A 24344-nucleotide genomic window follows, 5' to 3' on the forward strand; every position below is an offset into this window, starting at 1 on the left:
TTGTTTTTCAAGATCATTAGTGATAATGACGACCTGTTTAGCATATTGAAGGCGACTTTTGTGTTCAATACAGTAATGTTCATTACTGTTTTTTTTGGTATTTGGTCACAAAGTATTTACTTTATGCATACATTTTCTCTCAAACATCATACTAACACAATACTCCTCCCTAATTTATGGCTGGGAGTATAAGAACCCCAACAAACTTCTCCACATTAATTTAAGAATTTACATGAATCTGGAAGGCCTCCTATTTTTGAATAATATTTATAAGTGACAAGCACATAACTTATATTAGCTTGTCACAAGTGACATCTTGAAGCAAGGTTTAATGCTGCTAGTAATGAGAAGAAAACCAAACAAGTTTTTAACCAGTATTTATTCCAGTTTCTTTTGAATCATGGTCTATTTACCAAATCCATAATATAATGTAGCACACAGCAAAACATAACAATATAACACAGTGTTTATTATAGAGGTGATATCAAATTAACCTTATTTTCACATAATTATTCTTTAATAAAAAGAGGAATGCATATAGAAATCAAGCTCTTTGTTTTTTAAATAGGGAGCTCAAAACAAGAATTATATCTTTTCAATAAAAAAGCATTCATTGTTAAATAAGATGTAAATTAACTTTCCTCCTATTCTGCCCGATTTTAGAGGAAAAGTGAGAAATAAATATAACTGACATGGAAGATACATAACTTCTTAAATTTGACAATACCCTCATAATGGGTTGTTATGGAAGGACAGGTGTTATTCAATGTTGGGATTTAAGGTTTCAATGCGAGTTGTAAAAATATGCCAGTTCTCGGATATTATTAGTACAAAAGCTAAAATATAATTCTGCAAATCTATATCTACCAAAATCTTATAGAGGCACTGCCTCTTACTTAAGCTATGTTTTTCTATATAAAAATTTCAATAATTCTATCATATTAAAAAAGCACTTCTAGCCTGACAAAAATAACAAATTCAAATGCTGAGAAAATACTTTATAAAAAAATATGTCTTCTCAATTCAACAGAAATAGCACATTATTATTTGTTCACAAAAAATCACAATGTCAATTCATAGAGTAACGCTTCCATCGTTTTTACTGGCATATAAATGCAATTTAACCCCGTATTTTCAGCTTTAAACACTGTTGAATAAGTATATTACAAAATGTGTGTTTTTCTTATTCAATCTATTTGTTGCAAAACATCACAATAACATAAATTCTGTATGTATGTTTACATTAGACACTTTGTTATTTATCTATTCCTCTCCATAGTGTTGTCTCACGTTAGCATAGAGGGCGTCACATGTCTTCTTGGCATCTCCTAGCAACATGTTTGTGTTCTCTTTGAAGAAGATAGGGTTGTCAACGGCAGCATAACCCACACCCAATGACCTCTTCATGACTACAACCTTTATAAAACAATTTTTTTCATAGTGATTAAGTGTTTTGTATGGAAGTCAAAAAAACACTTTTATTTTTATCACAAATATTTCAAATTCAACATTATTGTTGTCAGGTGATACACATCTCACTTGTTTTAAATCAATTATAACATAATCCATTATCACATAATCTATTATTACAACATTATAAAGAACATTTCTGCACTTGTTACACAAAGAAGGAAATACATGTACATGTATTCATTTCTTAGAAATAATGTGCCTTTTATAATTCAGTAATGAAAAAAAAAATTTCATCCCAAACAAGTCACATACCCACATCTGCCATTATTAATATTTAGACAGTGACATGGAACAAAAACGTAGTATTAATTGTTTGATAACAAACCTGTTTAGACAGCCATACTCGGAGGACAGGCATACCAGCAATGATAGAGTTAGGATCTTCTTCAGCAGCAGAGTTTACAGTGTCATTTGCTCCAATAACCAGTACAAGGTCAGTCTCTGGGAAGTCATCATTTAGTTCATCCATTTCCTGTACAACATCATATGGTACACCAGCTTCAGCCAATAACACATTCAGTTGACCAGGCATACGTCCTAACATGTAACAATTATATTTTATATACAAATACAACTTTAAAGATCAAGAACTATACACAGGTATGTATGTGTATTATTTCCCTTTCTTGGCATTCTTTATTTTTTATAAATAGAACTTTTGCACATCAAAGAAAATATATATCATCTTTAAAATCAACATGTCAGTTCAAAAGATACAGAGCACAAACAGCTAGTGGACTGACAACCAGGTGCATAAAAATACATGTATATGTCAAATATTTTTGCATAATTAAAGGACAGAAATTAATGTTAAGAAGTGTTGATGAAGTAATTCATACCAGCTACAGGGTGAATTCCAAATCGCACATTCTTTCCTTTCTTCCTTAAGAAGTCTACCATTTCAGCAATAGGATACTGTGCCTTGGCAACACAGAGACCATATCCTGGCACAATGATGATGTTTTTAGCATTTGCTATGTATTCTGTACAGATAGGAACATCACATTCTGTGTGGGTACCAGTTATCTCCATGGGTTTACCTCCAGCATGTGACTTTGTTCCGATGTTGGCACCACCCAAGATGACATTGGTTAGAGATCTGTTCATGGCCTGTAATTAACAATCTACATGATATCAAACAATTCTCACATCAAAATTGATACCTTAATATTGAATATAACACAAAGGGTGAGTGCTGCACAAGAACTATTGTCTACTTGAGTAAAAATCTTCTATAAAAGGTAGTAAATATCACAAGTGAAACTTTATAAACAATATTTATGCAAATATTTATTGACACATTTAGACTTATGAAACCATATACATGTATTTAGATTTATCAGAATATTCTTGTTTATTAGAATAAAACACTAAAACAAAACAGCCTAATTTTCACAAATATATAACAGCAGTTAAACCATAGAAAGCTGAACATTTTTCGTAAAATGGTATTGGTGTGACTGTGTGGCAAGCATGTTGGACTAGAAATCTAATGATTGTTGGCAAAATGGGTTCAAACCCCATTGGGGAAACATTTTTTTTGTTAAGCAATTAACCTTACAAGCAGTGCTTAGTACCAGTTTGTTCCAGGAATGGATTTGAAAGTGTCTCTTTTAGTTTAAAACTAATCAAACAAGAGCCATGTCAACATGGCCATCCCCCGCCGAATGTGTTTGCTCATTTGAAGAATGTATATGTAGTAGAGCAGAATAATTCCATTTTAAGAGGTCTTTTGGTAATGAAAACTGATGGCTATAGTGATTACAGATTTGAAACCTATGTGAATACTGATGGCTGAAAATAACAAAGGGCAATAACTGAAAAATAATGCAGGGTAGGTTATCATTCTTGTGTGCTGCATCCCTCCTCAGTAAAATCTATCCACCTATGAAGTTTCAAGTTGATACCTCAAATACTTTTTGAGAAAAAAAATTGAATTGAAAAATTAAGTATGAAAAATAACAAAGGGCAATAACTCAAAAATTATAAAAGGTAGAGTTATCATTTTTGTGCACTGCACACCTCCTGAGTGAGATCTATGCACCTATGAAGTTTCATAATGATATCTCAAAGGCCTTTTGAATTATGCTCTGGACAAAAATTAATTTTGAAAAATAACAAGAGCTGTCGGTAGGACAGCAAGCTCGAATATTCTAAGTGCTTGATAGTAAAAGAGCCTTGATAATGTTAAATTTTTTAAGTTCACAAAAGGGCTAATTTTTTTTTATAAATTCATGTTATAGGTCTTAGAGAGAGTCTAATTATACAGTATTGGCTTGACTATTTGGAAGGTAATGTCACAAGGGTGCTTTATTGAGTATAATAATACTAATTACCTACGAATACATAAAATTGACAGAAAAGGTACAAAGGCTTGTTATTAAGATGTTTTATCAAGTAAATCACTGCTTTATTATTACGAATGCATAAAATTGTCCCAAAAAAGGCACAAACCCATCAGTAGTTATGGAGATAACAGCTTACAAGCAAAACTTTACCATGAATTTTTTAAGTTGAAAAAGGGCAGAAAAATCAGCCTAAATGCAAGATAGAATTATGGATCTTTGTCAGTGACCTACAATTCTGACCCTAAATGCATATGTGAAGTTTTAAATAAATATCTTTAATAGTTATTGAGATATGTAAAACTTGCATGTAAACATTAACCAAGAGACTAAGTAGAAAAGGGGATATGAATCAGCCTTAATGCAAGATAGAGTTATGGAACTTGGTCAGTGACATACAATTATGACCCTCAAATTATAACCCTAAGTACATGTGTAAAGTTTCAAGTAAATATCTTTGAAGACCTTTAACCAAAATCTCTAAGTTTCAAAGGGGCAAATAATTATGCAAATATTGCAGACAGAGATATGCAATTTAGCAAAATGATGTACATTGTTACTATAAAAAAGTATTGTAAATTTCAAATGAATATCTCAAGCAATAATTGAGATATTTGACTTTACAAAAAAACTTTAACCAAAATTTTCAAAGGGGCATAATTCTGTCAATATTGTACGCAGAGTTATCCAACTTGTCAATCTGATGTACCTTGTTACTATAAATAAGTATTGTAAGTTTCAATTGAATATCTCAAGCAATAATTGAGATATTTGTCTTTACAAAAACTTTAACCAAAATTTCTAAGTTAAAAAGGGGCATAATTCTGTCAATATTGTAGGCAGAGTTATCCAACTTGTCAATCTGATGTACCTTATTACTATTAATAAGTATTGTAAGTTTCAATTGAATATCTCAAACAATAATTGAGATAATTATTTGTCTTTATAAAAAACTTTAACCAAAATTTCTAAGTTAAAAAGGGGCATAATTCTGGCAATATTGTAGATAGAGTTATCCAACTTGTCGATCTGATGTACCTTGTTACTATAAATAAGTATTGTAAGTTTCAATTGAATATCTCAAGCAATAATTGAGATATTTGACTTTACAAAAAACTTTAACCAACGCAGACGACGCGGACGCTGACGCCGACGCCGGGGCGACTACAATAGCTCTCATATTCTTCGAATAGTAGAGCTAAAAAAAGGGCAATAACTAAACAATTATGCAGGGTAGAGTTATCGTTCTTGTGAACTGCACTCTTCCTCAATGAGATTCATCCACCTATGAAGTTTCAAGTTGATACCTCAAATACTTTTTGAGATAAGCTCCGGACAAAATAGTATGAACAAGCAATTATCATAGTATTGCAAGCAATCCATAAGTCCCCTACTGGTTAGAACCCCATCAACATTCTGAAGGGCCATTGGCCATTCACTAATGTTTCAATTTTTCTCTATTTTAAAAAAAATTTGTTGGAAAAGTTCTTTAAAAGTGATCACAGGATACAGTTTTTATAAACAGACAGACAGACGGACTCAAAGACACTCTAAAGTTAATATTTGAAACATCCCTGTTACCAAAATATAACATTTTTAAAAGCAAAATTCTTAAAGAGGAGATTGCTCTTGAATTAAAGATGCAATTTCATAAAAATGTTCAGCTCTTTTTGACTAATCACAAATATTGTTATATTTGCCATGTTTTAAGCCTATTTGTTGCCAAGGCAACTGATATTTTTTCAAAATAGGAAGAACAGATAAGGCATGCATAATCTCAAGACTGCTATCTACCCATATGTCAAGTTTCATAAAAATATTTCCAGTACTTTTTGAGTTATCACTGGATTCAGTTTATGTGTAAAATTTGCCATATTTTCAGTCTATGTGTTGCCATAGAAACCAGAATTTTCAACATAGGAAGAAAAGAAAAAAACGTGCATAATTTCAAGACTGCCATCTACCCATATGTCAAGTTTCATAAAAATATTTCCAGTACTTTTTGCGTTATCACTGTATCCAGTTTATGTGTAAAATTTGCCATATTTTCAGCCTATTTGTTGCCATAGCAACCAGAATTTTCAACATAGGAAGAAAAGAAAAAGACGTGCATAATCTCAAGACTGTCATCTACCCATATGAAAAGTTTCATAAAAATATTTCCAGTACTTTTTGCGTTATCACTGGATCAAGTTTATGTGTAAAATTTGCCATATTTTCAGCCTATTTGTTGCCATAGCAACCAGAATTTTACATAGGAAGAAAAGAAAAAGACGTGCATAATCTCCATACTGCCATCTATCCATATACCAAGTTTCATAAAAATATTTTCAGTACTTTTCAAGTTATCGCGGGATCCAGTTTTGCGGACGGACGGACTGACGGACAGACGGACGGACAGAGGGTAAACCTAAAGTCCCCTCCGGTAAACCGGTAGGGGACTAAAAAGAACAAAGGGCAATAACTTAAAAAATTGTACAGGGAAGAGTTATCGTTCTTGTGCACAGCATTCCTCCTCAATAAAATCTATCCACCTATGACATTTCATGTTGACATCTCAAACACTTGAGTTATGCTCCACTCGGGTGAAAAATTAGGTATGAAAAATAACAAAGGGCAATAACTCAAAAATTATGAAAGGTAGAGTTATCATTCTTGTGCACTGCCCACCTCCTGAGTGAGATCTATGCACCTATGAAGTTTCATTTTGATATCTCAAAGGCTTTTTTGAGTTATGCTCTGGACAAAAATTAATTTTGAAAAGATACAAAGGGCAATAACTCAAAAATAATGTAGGGTAGAGTTATCATTCTTGTGCAATGCACTCCTCCTCAATGAGATCCATCCACCTATGAAGTTTCAAGTTGATAACTCAAATACTTTTTGAGATAAGCTCTGGACAAAATAGCATGAAAAAGAACAAAGGGTAATAACTCAAAAATTGTATAGGGAAGAGTTATCATTCTTGCGCACAACATTCCTCCTCAATAAGATCTATCCAACTATGACATTTCATGTTGATATCTCAAAAACTTTTTGAGTTTTGCTCCACTCAGGTGAAAAATTAAGTATGAAAAATAACAAAGGGCAATAACTCAAAAAATATGAAAGGTAGAGTTATCATTCTTGTGCACTGCACACCTCCTGAGTGAGATATATGCACCTATGAAGTTTCATGTTGATATCTCATAGGCTTTTGGAGTTATGCTCTGAACAAAAATCAATTTTGAAAAATAACAAAGGGCAGTAACTCAAAAATTATGCAGGGTAGAGTTATCATTCTTGTGCACTGCACTCCTCCTCAATGAGGTCTATCCACCTATGAAGTTTCAAGTTGATAACTCAAATACTTTTAGAGATATGCTCCGGACAAAAATGTTGGACGGAAGGTCGGACGGACGGACGGAGACTATTTCTATATCCTCCGCCGCCTTTTCGGCGGGGGATAATTAAAATAAATTCTGTATAACCTAAAATCAACTTAATAGTTAGCAAGTCACAAAAATCACATAACATGAAAAAGAAAAGAAACACCCCAAAATGAACCGAAAAAAGCTTGATACTATACTGCAAAAATGAGAAATATTCTGCCAATATGCACCAGTGCACTCTGCAGTGGGACAATATGGCAAATTTGCAAGAAGGTATTGTGGACAAAAATGTGCCTTAAAGAGAAAGCAATTTTATTGTTGTAAGTTGCTTGCAGCAGAAAATTGAACTTGACCTGAGTTTTGATATAACATGCATGCCAAATATAAACATAATCACCCAAAATAGTCCTAAAGGTCTTTGGGCATATAAAAATCATAGTGGTTGAAATCCCTTGTGAAATGTAGGAATGGTTGCCCCTAGAAGAAATTGTATCTCCCCAAACACTGCCAAAAAACATACATCAAGCTTATAAAACCTGGTTTAAATGCTGTTGTTTGATTTGAAGTTACATTGTCACAATGCCTGTTTACTAACCTTGCACATAATGTATGACAGAATGGCTCCAGAAGATCCAATCATTGCTCCAACAATTGTCATTAGATTATTGTTCAACATGAAACCTTCTGCACATAGTGCCCATCCTGAGTAACTGTTCAATACAGTGATAACTACTGGCATGTCAGCACCTACAAATAGAACGCTACAGTTATGGAGTACTTCCAGCTTGAATTTAAATATCAGTTCAACAATAAAATTGAAATTTGCTAAATTCTTTATATTTTAAAGGCTTACTCAGCATTAACACTTACTTGCTGTTCCAAGCACTTTTGAAGAGGTGCAATATGATTAGGGGAGGGACTTGGTAATATGAATAACCTAACAATGCTTTTGTTGATTGCACAATATGTTAAAACCAATTATTTCCCTTTATCCTGCTGAATTAGTGTGATGACTATCTTACTTAGAATTTGTCACATGTGACGTTTAGGGATTTTAATATCAAACAATATAAATTTGAGCACTTAAATATGTATGACCTGACTGCACTAATATGTGGCTGGACTAACTATACTGCATGCATGGACATAATTTGTTGCTCATACTCTCAATGGCATAATCTAAACTATTATTGGCAATCTGACTCTATACTGGTGCAGACAAAATTGAGAAGTGACCATAGAATTACACCATTGATCAATTCATATCACTCTGTTTTCTCACCAGTCTCAAACATACATTTGTAGTTTAGCTCTGTAAGTTCAAATAAAATGTCTGTACATAATATCTTCATTTCAACTTCTCAGATAAACAAGAACCTGTGTTTGATACAGACAAATGTTAACCGCATATGGATAGACAGGCAGATAGACTATATGCCGGGGCCATAAAAATATAAATACTGCATTATCTCAGCATGTAGATAAATAAATGGTTGTAAATAAACATGTGGTTGTAAATAAATAAGATAAAATATACTGACCCCCAATAGCCATTGTTAGTGTTACTCCCATAATGCTGGACAATGTGGTAGTTGTTCCAAGCATAGCTAGACCACTAGCATATGCATTATCCATCATGAAATATCCATATGCTCCAATATTAGTTGCCAACATTGCTGCATTCATTGCATGTCTTCCAGGCAACAAGAGTGGGTTTGATTTCAATGTTCCTGAAATAACACTAAATCTTCAAATCCAGTCGGTTTGACTTCAATATAAGATAATTGGCAAATTTGATAACCTAGGTTTAATTCAATTACATATATAACAGCAAGAAATATAATTCACAAAGAAATGTTAAGAAAATGTACTTTTTGTAATTCGGAGCCAAGTCTTTAACTACCTTTTACAATAGCTTACTAAGATTCAGCAAAATGATTTGGGAAGTTTTAATTTAAGACACAAAATTAATAAGAAATTACCTTGAAGCTTGCCAAAAGCAACAAGAGATCCAGTGAAGGTGACACCACCAATGTAAGTACCCAAAAACAGAGCTGTCTTCATAACATTAGCAGCCGGGTCAGTGGCAAAATGTGGGTTCTCATGCATAAAGTTTGCAATACAAGTGACAACAGCTGCAGCGCCTACAAGACTGTGAAACAATGCCACCATCTGAGGTAGATCAGTCACTTCTACCTTCTTACCACCAATAACACCAATTATACCTCCTGTAAACAAAATACTGATTATAAACTTAACAGGAAAAGTCTATAAAGCTATTTATCTCCTGCTGTAGTGTTTGAATTTTAATAAATAACACTCAATATATCTTTATATGAAAGTATGTTGGTATATTTTCTTAAAAGCCATGGCTAATGCACAAAATTGTTAGTAAGTGGTTAAAACTCCCTAAAATAGCAACATTATATTTTGTTCCTCAATATTTTATTATGTTTACATACAATATTAATGTGCATTAAGTAACAGAGTCACTCTTTGATGCATCACTTTTGAAAATCAATCATAATATTAAAGAAACAACATAGTTTTTCTTTTTATAAAGTTTATAAATATATTTCACTTGATATAGCTTGATTCTCATTAAATTTCATTACATACTCATTATCTTTTTACAACACACATCAATTGATAAACAGAACCTAAAAATAATATGTATCAAATGTAAATACCTGTGCCAATACAAGCTGCCATCTGTGCGAAAGATTCTGGTGTTGGTGCAAGGAGCCCAACTGTAGCTGCAATACCAGATGACACACCAATCATACCAAGGGCATTTCCTGAAATAAACAAAAATACATTATTGTCATAGTATGACAAATTTCCTGCTAAAATGGAGGAGAAAGTCTTGAGCCTACACAATATTTTCTAGCAATAGATACTCCACTGCCTGGAAAGTTGCTTGCCCAATCGTAAAAGATGGAATAATAAACCTTTCAGCCCATTACCCAGCATAATAACTTTAAATGCTATGAACAGAATGTAAAAGTATCAAATATATAACTTACAACTATAAGTGAAAATACTGAAAATATGAAGATATCAAGTACTGGTACTTTATAATTTTCAAAATAAGAGTACTGGTACTACAGTACGGACCCAAAATCTAGTACTGGTATTTTATAAGTTGGCAAGTACTTTGAAGTACTATAACCCTAGTTTTGATGTATGTCTGTTACCCAAGCGGCATGTTGTCAATGAGGAAAGGTCGTCAAGGCACCAACATAGTAGAATGTAACATAATTAGAATTATAACTTACCCAAGCGACATGTTGTCTGTGAAGAAAGACCTGTTAGGGCACCAACACAGCATAGAGATGCAGCAAAGTAAGTCATCTGATGAATGTCAGGGTATGAACCAGATGTTGCTAGTGCACCATACCCTCCCAGTGTAGCAAGACCAGGCAGGGCATAGAAATAGTTGTACTCCGGCGGATCATCTAGAAACAAAAAATAAGTACATATGTACATTCATTTCAACACAACTTATTACTAGTATTTCAAATGAAGCCAAAGCTATCAAATCCATCATTAGTGAACCAAGACAGGCAGAACTTCAAGGTGATGACATTTTCATTACAAAACTCTAATCCAAAGCATTTTGGTGTCAAAATTAAGCACGTTATTCCTCCAAAAAAAGTATGCATTTATCCCTTATTTTAAGAAAACTTGCCATAAATTATATTTTATTTTTACTCCCTACATCAGTTACATCTGCTTAAAGCAGGAAACCCTTAACAATATCCATATAAAATTTGCTTTTTGCAGAACAAAGTCATTAAATGTAATACAGCATCATGAGTATTGTGACAAATCTTGCCTTACATTACCCATACACCGGAAAACAATGTGAAAACTTCCCCTCCTACAGGTACTGTTACCCAACAAGAGGGCCATGATGGCCCTGGGGTCGCTCACCTGTACAAAGGCCCCCAGGGCGGGGCCAGTTTAAACCAAAGGGCTTTTATTTGAACAAACTTGGAAGACACCCATTAGAAGATGTTTCATGATGTTAAGTTTTTACTATACACAAATAATGAAAAACAATGACTTTTGACCCCCCTCCCCCCTCCCCCTGGAAGGGCCAATTTTAACCCAAGGGCTTTTATTTGAACAAACTTGGTAGACACCCATTAGAACATGTTTCATGCTAAATATCTTAGCTCTAGCTTTTTGGGTTCTTTAAAAGAAGATTTTTAAGTTTTTAATTACTATATGCAATATAGGGAAAATCAATGACCCCCTAGGGCGGGGCCAATTTTGACACAAGGGCTTTTATTTGAACAAACTTGGTAAACATCCATTAGAACATGTTTCATGCTAAATATCTTAGCTCTAGCTCTTTGGGTTCTTTAAAAGAAATTTTTTTAAGTTTTTACTATATGCATATAGGGAAAATCAATGACCCCCTGGGGCGGGGCCAATTTTGACCCCAGGGCTTTTATTTGAACAAACTTTGTAGACACTGATTAAAAGATGTTTCATGCTAAATATCTTAGCTCTAGCTTTTTGGGTTCTTTAAAAGAAATTTTTTTAAGTTTTTACTATATGCCTATAGGGAAAATCAATGACCCCAGGGGCGGGGCCAATTTTGACCCCAGGGCTTTTATTTGAACAAACTTGGTAGACATCCATTAGAACATGTTTCATGCCAAATATCTAAGCTCTAGCTCTTTGGTTTTTTTAGAAGAAGATTTTTTAAGTTTTTAATATATGCATATAGGGAAAATCAATGACCCCCTGGGGCGGGGCCAATTTTGACCCCAGGGCTTTTATTTGAACAAACTTTGTAGACACTGATTAGAAGATGTTCATGCTAAATATCTAAGCTCTAGCTTTTTGGGTTCTTTAAAAGAAAATTTTTTAAATTTTTACTATATGCATATAGGGAAAATCAATGACCCCCAGGGGCGGGGCCAATTTTGACCCCAGGGCTTTTATTTGAACAAACTTGGTAGACATCCATTAGAACACGTTTCATGCCAAATATCTAAGCTCTAGCTCTTTGGGTTTTTTAGAAGAAGATTTTTTAAGTTTTTACTATATGCAAATATTATGCATATAGGGAAAATCAATGACCCCCTGGGGCGGGGCCAATTTTGACCCCAGGGCTTTCATTTGAACAATCTTGGTAGACACTCATTAGAAGATGTTTCATGCTTAATATCTTAGCTCTAGCTCTTTGGGTTCTTTAGAAGAAGATTTTTTTAAGTTTTTACTATATGCATATAGGGAAAATCAATGACCCCCTGGGGCGGGGCCAATTTTGACCCCAGGGATTTTATTTGAACAATCTTGGTAGACACTCCCTAGAAGATGTTTCATGCCAAATATCTAAGCTCTAGCTCTTTGGGTATTTTAGAAGAAGATGTTTAAAGTTTTTTCTTTTGGTTGCCATGGCAACCAGAGTTCTGCATGGAATGGAATTCTTTGAACAACTTTGTTAAGGCTTCACACAAGGAACATCCCTGTGAAGTTTCATTATGATCTGCCTTATGGTTTCAGAGGAGATGTCGTTTGAAAAGTGTGAACGGACAACGTACGACAGACGACGGACGAAGAGTGATCCTAATAGCTCACCCTGAGCATATGCTCAGGTGAGCTAAAAACAGAGCAAGAAAAAGATAGACCTGGGATCTTAATTCCCAGAAATGGACAACAAGCATTTCTATATTCAGAGCAAGTAAAATTGGCAGGAAAAAGTTAAATGAATAATTTAATCAAGTGCAATGTTACCTGGTCTTCTAAACATGTCCAACATTCTCTGAGTGACAGTAAAGCCACCACCTATATTAATACTAGAGATGAAGCAAGCTACGGCAGCCAGAGATTCTATAGTGTTTGTTGGTGTGTAACCTTTACTCATCAGTAACATGCCTCCTACAGCTGTGATACCAGAGATGGCATTTGTCACTGACATAAGTGGTGAGTGAAGTGCTGGGGTGACATTCCACACAGTATAATAACCTGAAATATTCAATATCTGTATAAATCTGTATAAATCTGCAAGGTCTGATGAACATTTTAAAACACTTTGGTTAATATAAAATTAAAATGACCATTATAAAAATTGGTCTTATAATTGACAATGTGATCAGGTTGATGCATAAATGTATATTTTATTGTCTGGTTAAAATGGATGACATAAGTATTAAGAAAAATATGTAATCATCAATTTTTAACCTTGATTCTAATGAATCATCGGCTATCACGTTTCTGTTAATGTAAGAAAACCTAAATAAAACCTCTACCACAATCAAACCATATACATTTATACCATAAAATTATAAACAGAATTGACATAAAACATAAATGCAAGTCTTTTAATTGCTTAATCGAAATGTACAACTATTGACCATGATCAAATATTTTACCTGTGATTCCAGCAAGTCCAAATGTTGTGACCATGGTAGTAAATGCTGGGTTAGGTGATACAGCCCCGAGGGCTAACATTGTTCCTAGACCACCTGTGTATCTCAAAGCTGTATTAAAAGTTCTGGTTTTAGGATCAACTGGAGGGGGTGGAGGAATTCCTACAGCTTTTGGTTTAGCTTCTACGGCAGCATCAAGCTGCGGGGGTGGAGCTGGTGGAAGTATCTCACCCTGTTATACCATCAACAAACCATTAAATTATGTCAACTGTCATAATTTATGATAAATCTGATCATAGAATGAGAGAGTTATAAACCTTGTCATATTATTATAATATGGGAGTTGTTATGAAACTTGAATAAGTTTAAAGAAAATCCTTTCAAAAATAAAGAGCAAAAACAAAGAAATAAGAGCAAAAAATAACAATTTTTATTAAAATAAATCCAAGTTCAAGGGGTATAACTCTGGAAGTTTATATCTGATTCAATCATATACATGTAAGCTCTAGATGAAGTCTCTATTATGAAACAAAGAATTATTACAGAATGGTTGACTTACATTTTGTGTGACTATACAGCCTCGAACAACCTCATCTTCAAGGTTTACATTAAAGTGGTCCTTCTCACCTATGATTTAAAACATTACTTTGATTTTTTTTAATAAATTCATCACACCACAACTTGAATTATTTCAGCAATCTTTTGTCATACAAACTGTAAAATTTAAAATTAAGTTCCAAGAACATTTTTTTTTGCAAGCTTCATGTTTATTATTTTTTTGCTGTAAAATTTTTTTAGAGGCCCACATGGAAGATTGGGAAACCAAATGTGTAGCCTCGATAAATAAAGCCATTACTTACTTACTTACTATTATGGCCATTCACCACTATAACAACTTTGACAATAAACGGATATCAGGCAAAATTAACAAACCTCTAGCTTCAGGGAATGACCCAAACTACATGGCATTATAGTCTAGCTAGAGCCCTATTAGATGAAGTTGATGAAATCAATAAGATTTAACCTTAACTGAAAGTACACATCATATAAACAAAGAACATACCCATTGAGAGCAGAAGTTTGGTAATGTTGTTCCCATACAATGTACTAGATTGTGTAGGTAATCGACTAGGCAAATCTGTATATCCTATATGTGTAACATCATGGTATTTGTATAATTCTCCTGGTTTTGTTGTCTCAATATTTCCACCTGCCTCCGCAGCTAAATCTACCACAACAGAACCAGGTTTCATTGTCTCTATCATTTCCTACACATAAAGTTATAACATTAAATTTCAGATGTATTCATTCAGGTATTATCAACATGTAAAAATAAAACCTAAGCAGTAGGGGTGGGTATATTGCCATAAAAAACTGTGCTGCAATATATTGCAGAATTTAATTTGGGTATATATTCCCATATACATGTATTTATTAATGAATTTAATCATTACAGCTTTGTTTGTTTGTTTGTTTTGGGTTTTACGTCACATCAACACACTCACAGTAAAGGTCATATCGCGACGTTCCAGCTTTACTGGTGGAGGAAGACATCAGGTGCCCTTCCGTGCATTATTTCAGGCACGAACGGGCACCTGAGTAGAACCACCGACGTTCCGTAACATTACAGCTTTGAAAAAGGAATCAAGGATGATGGCATAGCAAAGGTTTAAATAGGATTTCTGATCTGATGGGACTGGAAATAATATATTATTCCAGATTTGTGTAACATTTAATCTAGACCAATACCTTCAAAGTTCACAAAGGCCAGGTGTGTAGAATTTCAGATCATTGGCTCACTGTTTCTCCAGGCAAATCGTTTATATTATGCAAAATGACCCTAAACTGAAGCATTCTAAGAATCACAGTAATATAAATTTTCAATTAAATTCTGAATATATTTCTTCATTATCTTTGCATATATTCCATTTCAAGTGACCTAGTTGATCTATGTAAGAATTTTAAATTTCATGCTTTTCAGCTTTTGGACTTTAGTGGAGTTCCTTTCAGGATCTTGTTTGTTTGTGTAAAACACAGCTGAAGCAAAGACTGATTTTGCTGATAGACAGATTAATTAATATATTTTGAAACAGGGAAATATAGATTAAACAAAGAAACCTGTGACTATTTCCTCATAGATTTACAATACACAATCTCCTTGTTGTTGCCTTTTTGTTTTTTGTGTTTGTTTTGTCCCATTACTTTAATACAAATCAACTTGTGTTTAACCCTTTTTAATCTTATCTGTGGAAAAACTTGAAATTATAGTTTAAAATAAAGAGAAGACTTATGGCTCAGGTGTACATTTGATTCCAGTAAAGATGGGGTTTATCAAGCAAACCCTTATTTAACACACAAACTTGGAAATAAATGTTTATGCCTTGTAGACATGGCTTACATACTTGCTTGCGTGCTCACCTTGTAAATTCAAATTGTTATCAGATATTTCCATTTCACTCATCCGTTAAATTTTTTTTTGAACATTTTAAGTCAAAAGGGGCATAACTTTTAAATATTTTAATTTAAATATTCCAAAATACTTTCAGCACAATGCTCCTTGTCTCACTTTTATATCATATGATGATAAACAAGTATTCCAAATTTCTTGTTGATTTCATTCATTGTTTTGATATTATTTTTCATAAGTAATTCTAAAAGAATGTTAATTTTAGCATTTTCAAAAAGTTCACTGAGGCTGCAGGTATAATTATAGAATGGTTTAAAAGTACTAACACTATGTTAAGCAAAGAAAGTTGATTGAATTACCTTGGTAATGAGTATTGGTGCTTTCTTGCCAGGTATAAGAGCTGTTGTAATGATGACATCCACCTCCTTGCATTGTTTGGCATACAAGTTTTTAACAGCATCCTGGAAGTCTGAGGACATCTCTTTAATGTCTTTGGCATAACCACCAGCTGCAGCACCAGATTCCTGTTGCATACATATATAACAATGTCAGTAAAAAAATATAACTAGTATTGAACCGAAATCAGTAATAATAAGAACATAATTGTATAGGAAGATCCATCAGAGTAATTTCTTATTATTTTGAACTATTTTACATAAGCAAGTAATTTCTTATTATTTTGAACTATTTTACATAAGCAAGTAATTTCTTATTATTTTGAACTATTTTACATAAGCAAGTATCATGTTTATAGAATCATAAGTCATTTCATTGATTTCCTGATAAAGGTCTGTGTTTTTAAAAGTTCCAGGAATTTTTTCTCTTTCCATTACATTAATCTTTGCAGAAGACACGAGGAAGCATCTACCTATGCAATAATAAAAGGCAACAATAATATGTATCACAATTCTAAAATAATTGCCTGAAATTCTGTTTTTTAGAGTTTTAGAACAAAAGCAATTAACCTTGACTGAGACTTCAAGATACTCAGCTCCGAGGGATTCTGCTTGTTCTTTCACTGCAGGTCTGACATCATATAATCTGGTGATTGCACCAAGATTCTTGGCAGCTCCGGCAGCTGCTAAACCAGCTACACCACCACCAATGATGAAAATCTTAGCAGGAGGAACTTTACCAGCAGCTGTTATCTGACCTGATTTATACAAAATATCTGTCATGATACCATAGTAACAAAATTAATATTTCAAGCAACAATTTACATACTCAATAAATTCAAAGATGAAAGAATATTCAAATGGCAATGAACCATTTTAATGAAATATCCCACAAATAATCCACACCAAAAACCCCACCAGTTCTTTAACAGAATTACAATAATGCAAGTTACAGTTTACAGTTCTAGAATATTATCAATTTATTATAGCATGTGTAAAATGTTTGTCTGCATAAAAACACAAGCATTTACAATCATAAACAAATTATTTCAAGTGTTTTTTTTATTAAAGATGCATATGAACATGTTTATTTGACAAAACATGAAAACATGTAGCAAATTGTCAAGAAATTTATTACCTGTCCAAATACATAAATCTACAGTATATCAATAAGACAAAAATCTTACCACTAAAAAATCTGCCATAGTTATTTGCTGCCTCTATAACAGCTTTGTATCCAGATATATTTGCCATTGAAGACAATACATCAAAAACTTGAGCCCTTGATATTCTTGGCACTTTGTCCATTGCAAATGATGTCACCTTTCTGTCACTGATCTTTTTCACTAGGTCTGCATTTTGTTGTGGGTATAATAAACTAATAAGAATACCATTCTCTTTCAATAGAGGAACTTCAGATTCTAAAGGAGGTCTAACTTTTAATACTATATCAGATTTGTAAGTGTCCTCTCGTTTTTTAATGTTTGCCCCAGAAGCAGCAAATTCTTCATTTGTAAATTTTGATTCTACTCCTGCACCTTCTTCTATATTTACATTAAATCCTTTTTTTGTAAGCAACTGTACTGCGGTAGGGGAAATGGCAACTCTTCTTTCATTTGGGAACATTTCTTTTGGCACACCAACAGAAATTTTATTGTATGGCGTGCCTGCAACAACTTTCTCCTCAACTTTCTGGCAGAAATTTCTCGGAGCATTTTTGAAGCCACGGCTACAGCGGATAGACAGTTTCTGTACATGGCAGCCCAAGTCAGCCAAAATGGCAGCAGATTTTAGCCTTGGCAGCATGGCTGTTTTAAATGTGGTGTTTCCTACCTGAAATAAACAAGAGCGATCAGTAATCACATGTGTCGCCTCATTATGGCCAATTTCATGTTGGGACAAATTTTGTGACAGACGGACAGACAGACGGACAGTGCACAACTAGACTAACCACTTTGTACTGATCATTCCTGTAAAGTTTGGATAAAATTGCACCAGTAGTTTATGAGGAGTAGTCCGGACAAGCTTTTGCGTATCTGGCAACACACAGAAAAAACACCTTTTTATCAAAGGGCCATAACTCGGCCAAAAATCATTCAACCGGAAAACCCGTGCAATATGCGCAAGGACTTGAGCTACAGATCAATCCTGTAAAGTTTCATTGAAATTGCATAAGTGGTATAAGAGAAGTAGTCTGGACAAACTTTAAAAATAAAAATTATTAAAGGGCCATAACTCTGCCAAAAATCATTGAACCGGAAAATGCTGACAATATGCACAACTACACTTGGTACTGATCATTCCTGTAAAGTTTGGATGAAATTGCACCAGTAGTTTATGAGGAGTAGTCCAGACAAGCTTTTGTGTATCTGGCAACACACAGAAAAAGAAACCTTTTTATCAAAGGGCCATAACTCGGCCAAAAATCATTCAACCGGAAAACCCGTGCAATATGCGCAAGGACTTGAGCTACAGATCAATCCTGTAAAGTTTCATTGAAATTGCATTAGTGGTATAAGAGAAGTAGTCCGGACAAACTTTAAAATTAAAAATTATTAAAGGGCCATAACTCTGACAAAAATCATTGAACCGGAAAATCCTGACAATATGCACAACTAGACTTGGTACTGATCATTCCTGTAAAGTTTGGATGAAATTGCACCAGTAGTTTATGAGGAGTAGTCCGGACAAGTTTTGTGACGGACGGACAGACAGACAGACAGACGGACAGACGACGGAGAAGTGATCCCTATATGTCGCCACTACTCCGTAGAGGCGACACAACAAAAAACAATCTAGTTATATTATATTCTTTTAAAATCCATTCTTTTTAAATCCATTTTTTTTTCTCAGAATGATTGTTGGAATGTTGTTGTTTTGGGGTTTTTTTGTTTGTTTTTTTTTTCAAAAAAAAAAGAAAAGAAAACAACCAAAAACAAACATTAATCAGAATTGTTGATTTCTTTAAATACACTTCAAAATATATATATGTTTGATTTACTTAAATGACAAAGAGTTGGCTAGTAAACTTCTTAATTAAAGATTAGAGCACACTTCAATTTAAACAAGAGCACTGCACTGGGTGTTTACAGTTGTCTGTTAATAACAAATTTTCATAAGTTTACAAGAGAACAGCATGCCGTGCAAAGGCTTGTCTATTAAAATTACAAGTTAAAATGGGACAGAACTCCAAAATATTGCTTTAGGAATTATGTCCCTTGTCTAAATGCCACAAAGCTTTGTGAAAGTTTGGTCAAAATCCCTTAAGAATTGAGGAGTTGCGCACAGAAGAGATTGTTCACTACATATTCCATATAATGAAAACAAAACATAGGGCCATAATAAGATCAAAAATTATCAAAACAAAAAGCTCTGACAATATGTGCAGGGCAATTGTTGACAAAGCTTCTGTAAAACACCAAAGTCTGGTCAAAATCACATGCAAAATGTAGGCAGTTGCTCACATACGAAATTGTTAACGCCCACTTGCCGACAAACATTTTGTAACTCAATCTAATAACCAGTTTTTTTTTCCTGTGGAAAATCAGATTAAAAACAACAAATGAAAATTCAAAATTGAAAAAGAAAATAATAATTTTAAAATCATCAAAATCTACTACAAAGATATATCCTCTTGTCTGTAAGTGGGAATGATGGTCACTAACAAGCCTTCTTTAACAAATATTTAAATTTTCAAAGTAATACTGTGTTTAGGAAATAAGTTTGGTGGTACATAAAATGTACTAACATTCAAAGTAAAACAAGAGCTGTCGGTAGGACATCAACGCTCGACTATTCTTAGTGCTTGATAGTAAAAAAAATGCTTGATACAGTTATCTCCTCCTGTTTACAGGTTGGGGTCATGATGGTGAACAAGTGTGCAAAGTTTCAAAGCCATATGTCAATGGACTTTGAAAATATTTGAACTATTACAAAAACTTTACAGAAATTCTAAGTGGAAAAAGAGGCATAATTCTTTCAAAATGCTTGATACAGTTACCTCCTCCTGTCTACAGGTTGGGGTCATGATGGTGAACAAGTGTGCAAAGTTTCAAAGCCATATGTCTATGGACTTTGAAAATATTTGAACTATTACAAAAACTTTAACGTAAATTCTAAGTCGAAAAAGGGGCATAATTCTGTCAAAATGCTTGATAGAGTCACCTCCTCCTGTCTACAGGTTAGGGTCATGATGGTGAACAAGTGTGCAAAGTTTCAAAGCCATATGTCTATGGATTTTGAAAATATTTGAACTATTACAAAAACTTTAACGTAAATTCTTAGTCGAAAAAGGGGCATAATTCTGTCAAAATGCTTGATAGAGTTACCTCCTCCTGTCTACAGGTTGGGGTCATGATGGTGAACAAGTGTGCAAAGTTTCAAAGCCATATGTCAATGCACTTTGAAAATATTTGAACTATTACAAAAACTTTAACATAAGTGGTTACGCCGACGCTCGGGTGACTACAATAGCTCTACTTATTCTTATCGAATAGTCGAGCTAAAAAAGGGGCATAATTTTGTCGAAACCCTATACAATGTTATATACTCTTGTCTCAAGTGGGAATGATAGTCACTTACATGTATTAAATTTTTTTATCTTTCTTTGACAGATGAAATAATCATTACTTCTATTCAATTAAAATAACAACGGAGATGTACTGCTTAAACTTGAACCTCAATGTTACTACAAATATTTGACCTATATTTTCAGCCTACATGGGAGATGCACGCCACCTTTTATCAGTATACAGTCGAAAGTCCTTTTCACAAGTTCCACATTTACTGCTCAAACTTGAACCTCAATGTTACTACAAACATTTGACCTATATTTTCAGCCTACATGGGAGATGCACGCCACCTTTTATCAGTATACAGTCAAAAGTCCTTTTCACAACAAGTTCCACATACTGACCTTGCAGTTTTCAAGATTTCTTTTTAAAAGTAGGACACAAGATTTCTAACATGTGTTTAAGGTTTACAAATTGCCTCATTCTATATAATGGCTTCATGGAGGAAACACTTGTTTTTTATTGAATAGTTAATAGATTCTTTTAATATGGGAAGCTTTATAAATGGACTAACCATTCACAAAGTAAGGTATTTCTTTCAGATTTACATAAAAGTTTACTGAATTTTCATTTTTTTTCCTTCAAAATAAACAACAGTTATAACTGACAAATCACAACAATGCATATTGGTTGTGAATTTGTAAAAAATGCGGGTAAACTAGATGCAGTCATTTGTCTAGTAATTTGTGATAATAGGACAACTCTATTATACTCAAGCCTGATTAGATTAAATTAATAGCCATGCAACATTAATTAACATTAATGAAGAACTTAAAATTAATTTTGTATTTAACTGTACTAGTCTGTAGGGAATAGAGGTGTAACGATTCATCGATGCATCGCGATCTGCCTTGTCCTCGATGTATGCCTCGTAATGAAATTACAAATTCCAATATATTGCGATGCAATACAGATTTCACCTCCCGATGTATCGATACAGCGGGAAGTATCGCAATACACTAACAATATCTTCCAGGAATATAAGGACAAACATATTTTTTGAAAGAATGAAGAAAGAAAAATAGCTCGGATGAAAACAATGAACAAGCGCGACTATTATCATATCATCGTTGTCATCTCGTTTCCCCATGTCCGCAATCATTTAACGGTAACTAACCAAGTTTTATCAATTCTATATAAATGGGCTGGTGTTGTTTGAACTTGTTTATAATAAAAAAAAATAATAAGAGATCTATGCGTTTTCAACAAACATGATTTTGTAATTTTATTTAGTCGCACTTGATGTCGGATTAAAATAGTGATGATGACAACATTCCCATGTGATATTCGTCACGTATTTATACTTTCATTTCCGTTGACATCATTTTCCCGTAAAAAAAAACAAAACAAAAAAACAGAAAACATGACTGTAGACTGCAAAATATTTAGGAGAAACTATAGTTAATCCTCCCTGGTCATACAATTCACGAGTTTTGGGAACATTGTAGTTTTTGGGGAACCAACAGACAGTGTTGTATAATGTTGAAGACGGACATCGAGTGTTTGCAAAATTTGCAAACTCAAAATAAATACTCTGGGTTGAGCACAAATCTTTCGAGAAAAAATGAGAGAGTAACTGATTAACTGTTATTTTCACAGTTGTTGACCTAACTGTAAATCACTTGTTACTATTTTTTCACAAGAAATTTTTTTAGTGGTGTATTGTAAGACTGAAATTTTTAAACTGTCATATTTACAGTAGAGGTCTTTAGTGTTAGACTAGTGTATATCAATTTGCTGTTATGTTATAATTAACAATACCTTTATTCCTTAAGTAATCAGAAAAGTAAATTGTTGAAAGATCAAAATCAGAAACCAAGTTAAAGAGTTTATTTTTTGTTATTGTAATAATTCTATATTATATTCGTAATTATGCTGTAAACAAATGGCCAAATTTTATGTACTAAGTCTGAAAGTCAGTATCGTGATACGTATCGCATCGCAACATAAGAATCGCAATATGCATCGCATTTTTTCAAAGTATGCAATACATATCGTGAATCACATCGTTTAGAAAAACAAGTATCGTGATATGTATCGTTACAGAAAAAAATGGCAATGCACAGCCCTAGTAGGGAAGTCAAGAGACATGACATGTCAATTACCTCATAGTTTTTCCATTTAATGTTTATATTTGGCAATCATGTACATAACATCATGTTGCATGGTGGCAAACATCTGCAGCCAAGTGAGTCATATTTCCAAGGCAATTACCTTTGACAGTTTCAAAAGCAAAATTTAAAACACTAGTTACCTTTAACTTTTAGTACATCTATACCTAGCCTCATCTGCAGGTGAAAATTTCCTCTATGCCATTTATCAAATATTTCAATGTGTTTAACAAAGTCAATTACTTTGAAAGACAATCGTCTTAAAAGGTATGAAAACTTGAGAGTGAAATGGTAAAAAAATACATTTTATTCTTCATCTGAATAAAGCAGATACTTAAGTTTTTTCAGTCGTATACAGAACATATTCATATTGATGAAAATACAAGAAACTGAAAGCGGAAGTAAAACTCTTAGCAGGTTCGTGAAGTCTAGGAGGCACATGAGACAGTTATGCCAAATACTTCTGAATTATGGTACCACGAATATATGACTTTCAGGCACCTTTATACTACCGAACTTGCATCCAGATGTACTTCTTTAATCTTTTAATGTGTCTGCACAATCACATGATCAAAGGATCTACCAGTAGGTAAATATAAAGCATTTAAAGTATGAAAATATGATTAGGCTACTGCTTTTAAACAAGGAAATAACTTTCATGCCAATGCACCTATGCATGATGATACTTCTTTTTCATGCCAGTAACCCAATCAGATTAGAAACTGTTGTTCACATGTTCAAAACAGTGATACTAAATTTTGACATTGCAATTTGTATTTATGCACAAAATAATAGCAACATATGCCTTTCTATCATAATATTGAGCAACAAATATATCAAACATTGCACATATCTAAACAACCCTTTGCTCATATGATTACTAGTACTAGCCGTTATATGAAGGTCAGTTGTGTTGACAAGTGATTACAAACTCTCCGAAATCAGTGATTCTGATTCGCGACAGGATAAATGCATTTTACAAGGAATGCAATTAAATAAATTGAATTGAAAACAACCAGTGAAAAAACTTACTATATCGAACTACAGCCACATTCGGCTAAAGTTTAGCTACGGCTAGACTTCTTCAAGGTCTTGCCACGGAAACGATGGACTCCGTAAGAGAAAGGTTGTAATTAGCCAATCAGCGCGCAAAGAAAAACAACGTCATTCAGAAAGAGGTTAAGTCCATTTCTGGAAGAGGGTGCGGAAAAAATTTCACAGGCTTTTCCCTTTGTAACAAGATAAAAATTGGATATACGATGATATTGTTACCGGGTTATTT

The 24344-nt window shown here is 33.5% G+C and overlaps 1 protein-coding gene across 1 annotated transcript; it reads right to left on the reverse strand.

Annotated features, from left to right (window-relative positions):
* Positions 1-360: 360 nt before the first annotated feature.
* Positions 361-24252, reverse strand: LOC132722467 (NAD(P) transhydrogenase, mitochondrial-like). Its single transcript, XM_060706972.1, has 16 exons — positions 24095-24252; positions 17568-18213; positions 16951-17138; positions 16345-16509; positions 14642-14846; positions 14138-14205; positions 13582-13810; positions 12944-13174; positions 10468-10647; positions 9880-9987; positions 9172-9417; positions 8731-8919; positions 7785-7936; positions 2313-2583; positions 1799-2010; positions 361-1416 (listed from the first exon to the last, which is right to left on the reverse strand). The coding sequence occupies exons 2-16, from the start codon at positions 18184-18186 to the stop codon at positions 1264-1266; spliced, it is 3216 nt and encodes a 1071-aa protein (XP_060562955.1). The 5' UTR covers positions 18187-18213; positions 24095-24252; the 3' UTR covers positions 361-1263.
* Between the last annotated feature and the right edge of the window lie 92 nt (positions 24253-24344).

This window comes from Ruditapes philippinarum, unplaced genomic scaffold (genome assembly GCF_026571515.1).
Source record: "Ruditapes philippinarum isolate M1 unplaced genomic scaffold, ASM2657151v2 ctg910_1_1_1_1, whole genome shotgun sequence".
Classification (NCBI taxonomy): Eukaryota; Metazoa; Mollusca; class Bivalvia; order Venerida; family Veneridae; genus Ruditapes; species Ruditapes philippinarum.